Raw genomic sequence first — 14,459 nt, forward strand, 5'->3', positions numbered from 1 at the left:
TTGGTTCTTTTACCTGTAAGGTGGGCGTTCCAATTTCTCCCATTCATTTTAATACCAGTGGTTGTCTCTTCTAAACTGTCTCTGTATATACAACACTGGCAAATGTCCAGCAGTTTAATTATATTGTTCTTTATTTAGTTATTTTGTGTTTGTTTGTTTGGCTGCACTCCCTTCCTGGAGGGAAGGTGTTGCCCTTCCAGCCGACCTGCTGCTGGCAGGTCTTCCCACCTCTCTGGAGCACTGGAAGGGATGAGGGGAGGGAGAGGGGAGAGGGAAAGAGCGAGGGGGAGAGACAGAGAGAGAGAGTAGAGAGAGAAAAACCTGATCGCCAGTCCCCGGACATGCCGCCACCTGGTCTACAGCCACTCCTCCGCCCTCTGGTGGACGGCAGCATGTCCTCAGACCCCTGGCGGATGGAACGGCTCCTCCCCTTCCTGGCAGATGGCAGCGGTTCCTTCGACTCCCAGCAGCTGGCAGAGACTCCTCCATCCCCTGGCAGAAGGCTGCATCTCCTCTACGTCCTGGCGGATGGCAGCAGCGTATTCCTCCTCCTTCCCGGGTTTCGGCATCAGTATAGCAGGTTTAGCATAGGCAAGGAGGAGGTGGGAACTGGCAGAACAGTCAACATAAAAAGCTGCCGCATGTGTCTCACTCTCTCTTGCTATCCCTGGCTCCTCTTTATCCATCTCCCGGCTGAATGTGCTGATTCAGCACCGGGTGACCATTGTTACAGCCCGGCCATGCCCTCCTCCTTGTCACAGTCTCGTTAATCTGTGTCTTGGTCTTGATCTGGGTCTCATTCCTCATTGTCTTGGTCTGGGTCTCGGCTTATGGTCTTAGTCAAAACCTCAGTGTATTACCAGTGCACTAAATGTGATCATTATTTCAACCACTAGTTGGCGTGGCATCATCACCATTACTGAGAATTTACAAATACTTCTGCCACTGTGTCATCATGCATGCTTTGACAAGCACTCTCTCGCTCATTCAAGAACTATGGTCTAACAACACAAAGAAATCATTAATGATTTATGGATATAACTGCCATGTAGAGGCCATGAATTTACTCGTGGTAGCCACAAAACTCAATAAGCTAGTTTCCATAGGCGAACTGCAGGGTACTGCTCTTTGTAATTGGAATAATGTACAGATTTTGCTCTTATGGAAAGTAATTGGTACTTTTATTCAACAAAGGACATTTAACTGATCACAATGTATAGTCAGGACAAAAATATCTTGAAAAATTAATATTAACATTTGGAAAAAATTCAGAACTTCTTAAACAACTTCAAAGTGTTCTTATCAAAAAATCCTCCACGTGCAGCAATGACAGCTTTGCAGATCCTTGACATTCTAGCTGTCGGTTTGTCCAGATACATGTGCTACTCCACATAATGTCCTGAGGCTGGAACAGTTTAAGTGTCCACTGAAACACACACACACACACGCACACACACTTTTTCTTAGCTGTTTAAATAATAACATACCAAAGACATATTATTTTTATTTAAAGCTTATCATGTTGGCCACCAAACTTGGCATAGACCTTCAGATTGTTCTGACTTAGTGTGCTATATCTTTCCCAACTGACCATTTATCTGACAATCTGTCTGGCTATCTGTCTGGCTATCTGTCTGGCTATCTGTCTATCTAACTAGATAGTTGTTTGTCTCACTCTAATTTCCGGATAAAAAACAAACTTTAAAATGTAAAAACTGGTTTAAACTTTCAGACAAGGCTTTGTTCAGCCAACATCAAAATTTACATCAAGACATTACCTATCTAGGGCCCTACAATTTCTGCGAGGCAGAAAACACGTACAGAATCGCGGAATCAAATCATAAAAACGGAATTAACAATTAAATGCGGAATGCCACGGAATTTGACATAATTAGGATAAAATGAAAGTATTAATGCTCAATTAATCTAATTAAAATCGTGATATGTCCTAGTGTGATGATTAAATCTCAAAATGTTGAGACTTTATTGCATAAATACACTGTAAAAATAAATAATAATTCTGTGTGGCGTGCAGGGTGTGGCTGGGAAGATAAGTGGTGAATGAGGTCCACCTGTGTGCCACACTGGTCTCACGTTCCAGTGAGGTGCGGTGGGAGAATTTAAGGAGAAAAGACATTGACAAACAAGAGATAGAGATGCACAAAGCTGTCTGTGTGTATGTGTGTGTGTGTGTGTGTGTGTCTGCATGTCAGTGGGTTGTATGCTGAAAAGCAAACCTTGCTGAAAGGAGGTGTCTTATTGTGTGCTGTTTGAAGTCACTGTTATGGTGTTTAGTGTTCCCTTATCTTATTTATTTCTAATAACATTTCTCCCAGTTGGAGCTATTGTGTTTAAGAACACAATTTGTTGTTCTGTAATGTATGGAGAAAATAGTCAATATAGTGATTGATTTTATGTCGGCCCATGATGTATAAACTACACTAAATGATGCATTTCACTTTTAACATCCACTCACTAACTCCCCTAAGCACTTCCCCATGGGGGAATCCAGCAGCCATTTTTGGAAGTCCGTTCAACTTCATTAAGTGAGTGAGGAAGTTCCTACTGACCGACCCTCAACCTCTGGATTTTGACAGTCTACTCTGATGTATGCTTCAGGCAGCTCCATATCCCACAATGCAAATCAACTGACATGACAGCAGATTGCACTTCATAAACCCCACCCAAAAATCACTTAATAATTCCACAAATTGACATCAGCCTTCAACATGCTCCTAGTGATCAAGGGTTTAGGGATTTCTCCACTGCACAGGTTTCGCCAGTATTGGGCACTCATGCAATGTAAGCAATGACGTACATCCTATACATGGGACGGAGAGATGTTAGCGAGGGAAGGGCACAAAAATTTGAAGTGGAACGCAGCCCCTGAGTTCAAACGCTCAGTTCTTTTCGGGTTTTTCATGAAAAAGATCCAGTTCAAAAGAGTAATTTGTTCTCGAGTCTTTCAGCTTGGTTTGTTGTCGTGTGCGGTGCGGCGATCAATTATTTTTGGTCGCATTTGTAACCATTTTAGCCGCAGTCTGGAGCCCTGCAGTTGTCTTATATTTGTAATAAATTATAGAAATACTACTGTAAAATATACTGTGAAAGTCATGAAACTTGTAGCCAGGAATTTACTGTAAACTCACTCTCAAGTAGTTTTTATAGTGTATACAGTCTGACTGTGCTGCACCCTTCAAAATGAATGTGTGAAGCTGAACGCTCTTACATTGATAACACCTCATCATAGGCATAAGCATCACATGCACTCTGAGTTTGTAAATAGATTACAGACACCCAAGCACACATTAAGCTTGAAGCGCACAGCACATGCAGACTATATATTCATAAAATTAAATTGCAGCCTTTTGCGGTTTAATAAGCACATTTAAGCAGTGAAAAGAGTCGAGAAGCTGTCGTCAAAAACATAAAACTCAAATTGCTTAATTTGGCTTTTCATGTTTTTCACATGTTTCATAGGGCCCTACCAATCTAGTTGTAATTACTATAGTAACCCAAACCCTACCCTTAAAATAAATCTTTTACATTTTTAGAAGTAAAAAAGTACTTGCTTTATTTATAAATCAACTATCCAATTGAGGATATCCCTGAATGTCCTCAAAGGAAGATTTTGTGAGATTTAATTCACGTTTAGGGACAATTTTGTCCCCTGAGAAAGTAAATACACATGACACTAATGTTAGAGTAACATTAGTTAATCTTAGACCGCTGTTATTTTTATATAAATATTCAGACTTTTAACATTTTAGAATAAAAATATATATATATTAATTATTTTATACATAAAATGTTTTTCAAATTGAGAACATTCCGAATTTCCCCAAAGGGAGGGTTTGTACTTTTCTATAAATGCAATCCGATTACTTTACTAATTACTTCACCAAAAAAAGTAATCACATCACTAATTAATTTACTTTTAAGTTACTTCCTAAACACTTTGCTCAGAAACATTTGAATTTTCAATCAAGATATTCTAAATCATGTCTATATTTCTTTCTTCAGCACCACAAATTACTCACTTAAATGACTCATTAGGGGGCACTCGCCCTGTCACAGCTGTTACAGAAATGCAAACAGATGTTTTGAATGCATTCTACATAAATAATTATTATAATGATTATTTTAGACTTATATGGAACCCAAGTACTAAATTAATTTGATTGAAGGATCTAAAATGCATCACTCTACTAGATTATAATAAATAATTACTTTGTAATCAGATTACACCAAACACTGATTGCTATATAAAATAATTATAAGTACTATAGACTATCCTCTACCCTACCTCCAAAAGAAAACCTTTTGCATTCTTATAATAAAGCTAAAACAGTATTTCACCAGCTTATGTTGTGTTTCGAGTGCTGGTCCCCCAGGAGTGCTGGTCCCTAAACAAGCTTAGCCAGCTTTATCAGAAAGCCCATACTGGTCAACCAGCTTCACCAACACCAAACCAGCACTAACCAGGAATTGTAAGCTGGTCTATTTAGCAGGGTTTTCATTTATTTATAAATTTTCCAACTCAGGATGTCCCTGAATGTTTCTAAAGGAAGATTTTTTCAGAGTTAGCTCACTTTTGAGGGCTATTTTCAACACACACAAACACATTCAAGAGACCGAAGGAAAGTTTACGGAGGACAAGTTTACACTCCTTCAACAACTGTGATCATGCTTCAATTCCCTGCTCTGGTTTCTGTTTGTAAGGGGCGCTTATGAGGCTCTAAAGATGCTTGGAGTGAGTAGAGTGAAAAACAGTCTGGGAGGAAGGAAGTGAGCTGGCGAGGTGAAAACATAAGCCGGTGTACCTGATGGACTTGAGCGCTCGGTTTGCATTTCCAAACCATAGTTAAGCTTTGTAAACCAATTCCACAGACATGATCCTCAAATCTCCACACTATAGGTGTGCGATTATCCCGAGCAAACTCATCACCCTGTGAAATCACATGGGTGGGATTCTGCTCCGAGGGCGCCCGCCTGTCTCTGAGCAGTAAGCTAATCCCCTGGAGTCTCAGCGCTGCACTGACACACATCTTTGTCTGTTTCACAAGCTCGCCCCATCATACAGCCGTCTTCCCTGTCAGTCATGACACATAACAAAGAGATGTCTGTTTGGTCTACACACCTGACCCTATGCCCCCTAAATATTACCCCACACCACAGCTAAGAGGCCAGACACATTCTTGTGTTATCTATACATGCATACATAAATGTGAGGTACAGATACATATCTGTAGCTCGGACTGCTCCAATTCATGACAGTGAAAAATAACAGCAAGTGGTATAAATAAAGACTTGTACACTCTAAAAAATGCTTGATAAAAGTAACCCAAATTGTGTTGTTTTTAGCCCAGCTGCTATTTAAATATGGGATAGAACACACGCTGTTTTAAACTAACCCAGCATGTTGGGTTGTTCATTTTAACCCAGCATTTGGGATATTTATTCAACCCAAATGTTGAGTTAATTTGATCTCACAAGTGGGTTAATATTTCTAATTGTTTTATCCTTAAAAAGTATTGTCAAATAAACCACACCATAAGCAAATGTGTAAAGATGGTAGATTCATTTTTCGGATTAATATAAATACATTCAATAAATTAATTTAAACTATTTTACAAATGTTTTAATGAACAGCATGTAGAACAATAAAGTATCATAAGTATACTTCTATAAGTATACATAAGGGCAGAATGAAAGTAATCCATATGACTGCAGTGGTTTAATCCATGTCTTCAGAAGTGATATGATAGGTGTGGGTGAGAAACAGATCAATATTTATGTCCTTTTTTACTGTCAATTTCCACTTTCACATTCTTCTTCTTGTGTTTTTGGTGACTCACATTCTTCGTGTATATTGCCTTATACTTTCACACCTGAAAGAAAAACTAAAAAGGTGCCACGTGTGACATTTAGCTGTGAAAGTTAAGATTTATAGTAAAAAAAAAAAAAATACTTAAAATTTTTATAAATACTGTTTCTCACATTCATGTCCATTTAACCACTGGAGTCGTGTGAATTACTTTCATGTTGCATTTATGTGCTGTTTGGATCAACAAAGTTCTGGTCACCATTCACTTGCATTGTATGGCTCTACAGCACTGAAATATTCTTCTAAAAATCTTCATTTGTGTTCTGCCACATTGAAAACCTCTGGAATGTGATCAAGAGGAAGATGGATTGTGAAAAGCCATCAAACAAAGCCGAGCTACTTGAATTTTTGCACCAGGAGTGGCATAAATTCACCCAACAGCAATCTGAAAGACTGGTTAATTTTATTAACCCTTGTGCATCAATTAAAAAAAAGTTACTCAAAGGTCCTTAGAGGACAAAAATGTCTGTGTCAAAACATGCCATAATAATATTATATATTAATATTTTTTCCACTTTCAATTATTTTTTAACCAACATCAGTCCTAAAACACACACACACACACACACACACAAACACACAAAATAATTATTTTCCATATACTAAATGCTAAGAGGAATTATTATTATTATTTTTTTGATTATCACAGTCTGTGATATGTAAATGATCAGCAACAACATTGATTTTGATGCATTATTATTTTTTTGTGCAGTGTCGGATTAAAAAAACACACTCAGGACATTAGAGGATAAAACATATCCACTTCAAAATACTGCCATAAAATGTTTTTATATATTAATATTATTTTCCACTTTCACTGATTTTAAACCAACATCAGTCCTTATAACTACCAAATATTAATTCATTTCCAGGTGTTAACCCTTTAAATGCCAGTTTGTTTACATTATGTCACTTGTTGTTTTTTACACAGACAGACATATACTATACACACACACACACACACACACACACACACACACACACACACACACACACACAATTTTAGCTGCATCATTTATTCAGTTGTCCTGCCATGCTCTATAATACAGCAAACATAAAATGGGAAAAAGCATGTACTTGCTCCATAGTCTAAAATGGCGCCATCTGGTGGAAAATATGACATTTTATAATTTTGAAGCCAAGGCTCCGGAATGAAACCATAATATCGTAGAATTCATGATTTTATGCTTTAATGGCACTGGGATCAAATATTGTGATTTTAATGTGTTTTAATGGGGACATTTTTGTCCTGAAGGTCCTGAGTGTAACTATTTTGTGTACATATATTATAGGAACTGAAGTTGAAATATAATAATTTCCCCCAAAAATACACACATTTGGCTAAATGTATGCCGTTGGTGTGTGTTGCAAAATTATTGAAAAAACATAAAAGGAAAAAGACAAAAATGTCTTATAAATATATACATCTCGGAGTTGGTGAAAGTTGATCCGGAACTTGTTCATAAGACGCCAAAGCGGCGCTGACCCGGAAGTAATTTAACGTTGTAGAAACGTGAGGCGCTTGTAAGCTACTGCTGCTTTCAGTTCATTGAAGACATCCGCGAACACGAATCTTATTAAAACATGTGAGTTTACGCTTCTTTACACATTACATTGATGTATGCTTTGGTTATACATTTCGGGAATGTAAATACCTGGTTTGTAGTCAAAAAGTCTGCAGGAGGAACTCGTGCTATTGTTAGCAGACACAATGAACTTATTAGAAGTCTCTTGCGACGAGAATACAAGTCGAAACGTTTTTTGTTTATTTTGTGAACTTATTTTCCTATTTGTAATTAATTATTTTTGTGTGTTTCTTATTATTGGCCATCTGTTACGGCTATGTTGCAGGTGTACACTTTGTTGTTTTTCAAGTAAATGTTCAGTCAATATTCTTGAAGAACATGTAAGACATAAATTAGCTATATTTGTAATAATAATTTACACATGCATGAAGATTTTAAATAAGTATTTTCGCTTAACGACGTATTCGTATTATTATCAGTGTACATTAATCTTCCATCCAATCTAACAGTGCAATTTTTGAATTAGGAGTCTGTTAACCAAGCCCAAATCTGAGATGACTCCCGAGGAGCTCCAGAAGAGAGAGGAGGAAGAGTTCAACACCGGCCCTCTTTCGGTGCTCACCCAGTCTGTGAAAAATAACACACAAGTTCTGATCAACTGTCGCAATAACAAGAAGCTGCTGGGCCGAGTCAAAGCATTTGACAGGTATTCCCCTCTATTAGAAACGTACTGTATGATTCATAAAGTGCGAGATCATTCAGCTTCTCTTAATCGAGGAAACTGTTTAGGAAGCGCAAATCATATATAGCTGCCTGTGATTGAGAGATGGACAGGAGAAAAGTAATAAACATTTAAATGCTGAAAACCGATTTTTTTGAAGAAATGCGCATATATATATATATATATATATATATATATATATATATATATATATATATATAAACATAAACTGTTCGTCAAACGTTTTGAATAATGTACAGATTTTGCTGTTTCGTAAGGAAATTGGTGCTTTAATTCACCAAGTGGCATTCAACTGATCACAATGTATAGTCAGGACATCACTATTTGAAAAAAGTCATTTTTGATCAAATCTACACGGGCCCCATTTCCAGCAGTCATCACTCCAACACCTTATCCTTGAGTAATCATGTGAAATTGATCATTTATTTCTAGAAAACCACTTGCCATTAAATCAAACACAGTTGAAAGCTATTTGGTTCTTTAAATGAAGCTTAACATTGACTTTGTGTTTGTTTTTGAGTTATCACAGTATGCAATAGACTGGCATGTCTTAAGGTCAATATTAGGTCAGAAATGACAAAAAAGGAACTGCTTTCTCTAGAAACTCATCATTCAATCATTATTTTAAGGAATGAAGGCTATATATATACAATGCTTGAAATTGCCAAAACAAACTGAAGATTTCATACAATGTTGCACATTACAGTCTTCAAATGGGGCTTTTCCACTGCATGGTACAGATCGACTGCTTGCTTTTTTTTTTTTTTTTTTTAGTACCACCTCGATCGAGGTTCCAAGCGAGCCAAGCCGATACTAAATGTGATGTCAAAACCATGCAGATCACTGGTTGGTCAGAGAGAATAGTCACAACTGGCATCACTAGATTTGCGACACGAGAATTGAAAAAAGAAATGGCTGTGCGCACCGTGGTCAAAAAACGAGGTGAAGACATTCCTCTCGTTAGTGATAAATGAAAAGAAGCGAAACGAAAAAGTCTTTCAGGAAGTGTCTCAGGTGTTTACGGCTACCACCGAACCTACCAACAGTGTAGGGAAAATTAAAAAACTTAAAGTGACTGCAGAACCATCAAGGAGAAGTGGTTCGACCATATGGATGCTATCTAGATGAGCAATGGGAGGGAGAGTGCCCTGGACTCTTTACTCTGCTTGAAAGCTTCACTTTATTTAGTTGACCAGCTACTGGAAAGCTTGCTCCTAAAACAACCTGGCCAATTTAACTGTTACACTTGTGTAAAATCACAAGCAACAACTGCTTTATGCAGCACAATGAGCTAGTAGCTAACAGCTAGCGGTCGTTTTATTGTTTTGTCACATTTATGATGATTTCACGGCAGTAGAGGCGTCACAACTATGACGATCAGCCTATAATCCCACCCACGTAGAGGTGGCACTAAACAGCAGTGGAAAAGCAAGCTCAGAAAAGTAAAGCGAGAAGAGTCAAACCGTAACGTGCAGGCTCTAACAAGGACAGAAAGAGATGTGGAAGGCCAGATGTACAACTAAACAAGAGGATAAGTACATCAGAGTCTCTAGTTTGAGAAATGGACGCCTCACATGTCCTCCGCTGACAGCTTCATTGAATTCTACCCACTCAACACCAGTTTCATGTACAACAGTATAGAGAAGACTCAGGGCTGCAGGCCTTATGGGAAGAATTGCAAAGAAAAAGACATTGGACTACAGATAATTGGAAAAGAGTGTTATGGATCTTAACCCCATTGTGCTTTTGTGGGATCAGCTAGACTGTTAGGTGCATGAGAAGTGTCCGACAAGACCGGAAATGTGGGGTGAAATGCCACCTGAGTATCTGGACAAACTGACAGCTAGAATATCAAAGCTGTCATTGCTGCATGTGGAGGATTTTTTGATGAGAACTCTTTGTAGTTTAAGAAGTTCTGAATTTTTTTTTTTTCAAACTGTAATAGTTATTTTTCACATTATTAATGTCCTGACTATACATTGTGATCAGTTGAATGCCAGTTTGGTGAATAAAAGTACCAGTTTCTTTCGTGTGTGTGGAATTGCCATTGACTAAAATAATGGAATTTTTTTTGCCTAAAGATTATCCACAAAATGGAAGTTGTGGTATAAGCAAGCTTATAAGGATAGTGAGGGCCAATGATTTTCCAAGAAGCTGAAGGAGCTCTAGCAAATGGCACCATCCAAAGAAACGGATGTCCTCTATTCTCCTTGAATAGAGGACAACTTAAGGACAAATCTATCTCTTATAAATACTGTGGTGCACAAAAAAAATGCCAAAACTGTATAGGCTCTCTAGAGTCAGATCAGTATACAGATACATAACATTCACGTTATTTCTTACTCAAGAATATTTCAGCTCTTTTGGTCCATACAATGCACATGAATGGTGACCAGAACTTCAAAGCTCCAAAAATCACAAACATTTTCCAAACAACTCCAGCGGTTAAATCCATATCTTCAGAAGTAATATGATAGGTGTGGGTGAGAAACAGAAGTCCTTTTTTACTATAAATCTCCACTTTCTCATTCTTATGCTTTGTGCATATCACCATCTACTGGGTGGGAAGGAGAATTTATATGTATCTGTTTCTCACAAAGATCTATCATATCACTTCTGAAAATATGGATTTAACCAGTGTAGTCTTATAGATTACTTTTATACTGCCTTAATGGGTTTTATGGACCTTCAAAATTCTGGTCACCTATCGCTTTCATTGTATGGACCTACAGAGCTGAAATATTCTTCTTAAAATCTTTGTTGGTGTTCAGTAGAAGAAAGTCACACACACATCTGGGATGGCATGAGGGTGAGTAAATGATGAGAGAATATTCATTTCTGGGTGAACTATCCTTGTAAGTAAAAAGAGGCACAGCTTTAACTTTCCCCTACACTGACTGTACAGTGAAAAATAAATCCAAGATACAAGAGGACTGGGTGAAAAAACATATTTCATCTACTAATGTAATCATTTTCCTCAATTTGGCCCCTCTGTCTTTTTGCTCTGGATTTGCAGGCATTGTAACATGGTGCTGGAGAATGTGAAAGAAATGTGGACCGAGGTGCCCAAGAGTGGCAAAGGCAAGAAGAAGTCCAAGCCAGTCAATAAGGATCGCTACATCTCAAAGATGTTCCTGAGAGGCGATTCTGTCATCGTGGTGTTGAGGAACCCACTCATCACAGGGAAATAGACTTGACACATAACTGTCTCCTGAGACGCTCTTCAGCCAGCTCGAATGAGAGCTGAACTCGCATTGACTTCTCAGCCCATGTTTATTAGGCAGTGCATCAAATTAAATATTTTCCATTTAACGAGACAGTGCACCTAACAATTTGTCTGGTGCTGTGATGGAATTTTGCTGGAGAAATTTAAAATGTTTGTCGTCATCGTGAGAGATTGCCTGGTCAAAGATGAAAATGTAGAATTTTTTTTTTGTATTTTTTTGCTCATCTTTTGTTTTGAAGTTATATAAAAAAAAAAGTACTATTGTTTAGGCACACATGAGTTAAATTGTTTTTTTTTATTGTTTTTTTAAATAAACTTTTGGCTATTCAAACCTCTTTTGAATTTGTTATACAAAGTATTTTTATTTTTTAACCATTTCCAGACAAAAAATTGATAATCTGTCCAACGTTTCATGTTGCTGTTTGTCCTCTTTGCTTCCCTCTCACTGTCTGGTGCCCCCTCTCATCCCCTCCCTTCATCCGACTCTCATTTGGTAGAGTCCCCTGGCAGCAGCTTGGGTGTCAGTGTAGATTTCAGCAGGCAGCACTCAATAAGTGACAAACTGCCGTTTAAAGGCCTTTTGCATTATTAATGTGACCAGATGTGCTGACTGTCACTTCACACCTCTGCCCTCCACCGTGAGCTCCACTGACCCCTCACACTCAAAGCCTTTTAAACAGTAATTAGTCTTTACAGACTTATTTTTAAAATTACAATGATTGCATTTAATTGTCTTTTAAAACTAGAAAGAACCCTCTGGAAAATTGGTTTGTTAATATATTAACCTAGATTCAATTATGTGTATGTTTTATAAGGATATATAGAGAGACGGGTTATCTCAGGACTTGACCTGAAAGGACAGCCTCATAAAATCACTGTCAGGTTGCTTAAATATTCAGTGGGATGGTGATAAGCCAACACTTGTGTATCAGTTTGTGTTAGTGTGTTCCACTGATATGACATTATATTTAAGCGTTTAGTTTTAATGTGGTTTGATACAAAACTGTATTAAACAAATATAAACTGACATAGGGCTTTTAGATGTGTAAATTATTAAACTGGGTTGGATTAAAATAATTCAGATTTAATAGTGATATTTGCTAAATAAAGATTTTATTACTGTTTGCTTAAGACAAGCATCACTATTACTGTTTCCCATACATTTGGTTAGGGGTTTGCTCAAATACCAAGTATTAAACTTCTGTAAATAGCTTATTATTTGCCTCAGAGGAATAATACCTCAAATTGAGTGGCTTGATAATAGAGGGGTCTATTGCTTTTTTTAAGCAATCATACTTAATGGCCGACAGATCCCATAGACTTGTATTGCATGAGGGACCAAAGCCATAGGGACAATAATATAATAGATTTAGGGGTTGGGCTACTAAATGAACCACCTAACTAATTCCAAAATCCTGGCAATTACCCACAACACCCAAGGATTGTATAGCAAACAGTTACAGGAAGGCACTTACAATAGAAGTGAATGGGGCCAGTCCATTAACACACAAAACAAACCCCACATTGTTTCAAAATTACACTTGAAAAAATTAGTAGTAAGATTTACTTAAGTTTAATTTAAGTTTTTAAACAAACAAATTATAATGGTATAAATTAATTGAAATCTACGTCATGGCATAACATTGATTAAAGTGAGTCGATTTCACTTGAACATTTCAGTTGATACAGTAAATGTTATTAACAAATCTAATACAGAGATGCGCACACAGACCAAACACGGTAACAATCAAGCTATATATATATATTATATTAATGAGCTTACATGGTTTCACAAGTATATATATATATTTTTTATCATGAATGGTTAATTTTGAGTAGAAAATAAACTGTAGACTTCACAAAACAAGAAATTGCAAAATGTAATAACAAAATCAACAATAAAAACTGTGTAAATATACTTGTGAAACCATGTAAGCTCATTAATTCAAGCCCGGTGCATGCTGGGAACACCAGCTTCAAAAAGTAAAGTAAAATGTACGTATTTTATTTACCTGTGAAATTTACTTTTGTTGTCATGACAACCCAGCTGTATTGGTACTTTACACAAAAAGTTTAGTAAGCAATTTTAACAAACTTAAATCATGTTAACACGTCTTGTTTCTATACTTTTGAAACGGTGAGTAATTTAACGTTTATGGACTGGCCCCATTCACTTCTATTGTAAATGCCTTACTGTAACCGCAATTTTTTAAATAATTGAGCGGCGAGGATTTTTGATTTGTTTTTGAGGTAGCCAACTTTATGCCACAAATGCTGTTGATTTAGCTTAATTTACATTGAACCCGGAATATTCCTTTAATTGCCACACTTGGTTTATGACATTTTCCCAGGCAAAATATATCTCACTGAGCAATACTGTTGAATATTTCTTGACACTGTTTATCTTTATAATCCGAAATTGTAACTGGAATTAAAGCATAACATATATATATATATATATATATATATATATATATATATATATATATATATATACATATATATTTTTATATATATATACATATATATTTTTATATATATATATATATATATATATATATATATATATATATTTTTTTTTTACCGTTACCGAGTTTGAAATGCAACGCATCACAGGAATGACACAGTAGAGCCCATTTCAGGTTTCCTTTTTGAACTTGAATAAGTTTGTTCGGGGTGACTGCTCTTGGCAGGAGAGCGGTATGTTTTATTCAGCACGCTGAGGTGATAAGAGGGGAAGTGTGATTATGATAGCGATCGGTCACGCGTCGATACTCAGTATCCCCTGCGCGCGCAACGCGATACTGTCGCCCAGTCATCGATCGCGCGCGCGGTAACTCGAAACGCCGCAGTTTGTTTCCAAGCAGCTCCGCTGCCGCGAGATCAGATGCGCACATGGTAACCAAACGGGGACAGAACAGTTCAGAGATGCACAAACTGCGCTTGAACTGTGCCGTCACCCTTTGGCTGCCCGGTCCCGCTTTGTGCGCACTTGATCTCGCGCACTCACTGTTTGTCACCTTCGTCATTTCTGTTGCGTGGCCGAGATACATTTGAAACTCTGTAAGCAGGAGCTGT

At 37.3% G+C, this 14,459-nt stretch overlaps 1 protein-coding gene across 1 annotated transcript; it reads left to right on the top strand.

Annotated features, from left to right (window-relative positions):
* Nucleotides 1-7,372: 7,372 nt before the first annotated feature.
* On the top strand, nucleotides 7,373-11,710 carry snrpd2 (small nuclear ribonucleoprotein D2 polypeptide). The gene is made up of 3 exons (XM_052152667.1): nucleotides 7,373-7,473; nucleotides 7,940-8,119; nucleotides 11,172-11,710. Coding segments are annotated over exons 1-3 (357 nt in total). The 5' UTR covers nucleotides 7,373-7,471; the 3' UTR covers nucleotides 11,347-11,710.
* The last annotated feature ends 2,749 nt before the right edge of the window (nucleotides 11,711-14,459 follow it).

Source organism: Xyrauchen texanus, chromosome 21, assembly GCF_025860055.1.
Source record: "Xyrauchen texanus isolate HMW12.3.18 chromosome 21, RBS_HiC_50CHRs, whole genome shotgun sequence".
Taxonomy (NCBI): domain Eukaryota; kingdom Metazoa; phylum Chordata; class Actinopteri; order Cypriniformes; family Catostomidae; genus Xyrauchen; species Xyrauchen texanus.

Coding starts and splice junctions, on each gene's coding strand:
- snrpd2 (XM_052152667.1), top strand. Junction 8,120..11,171: donor CGAGTCAAAGCATTTGACAG/GTATTCCCCTCT, acceptor CTGGATTTGCAG/GCATTGTAACATGGTGCTGG.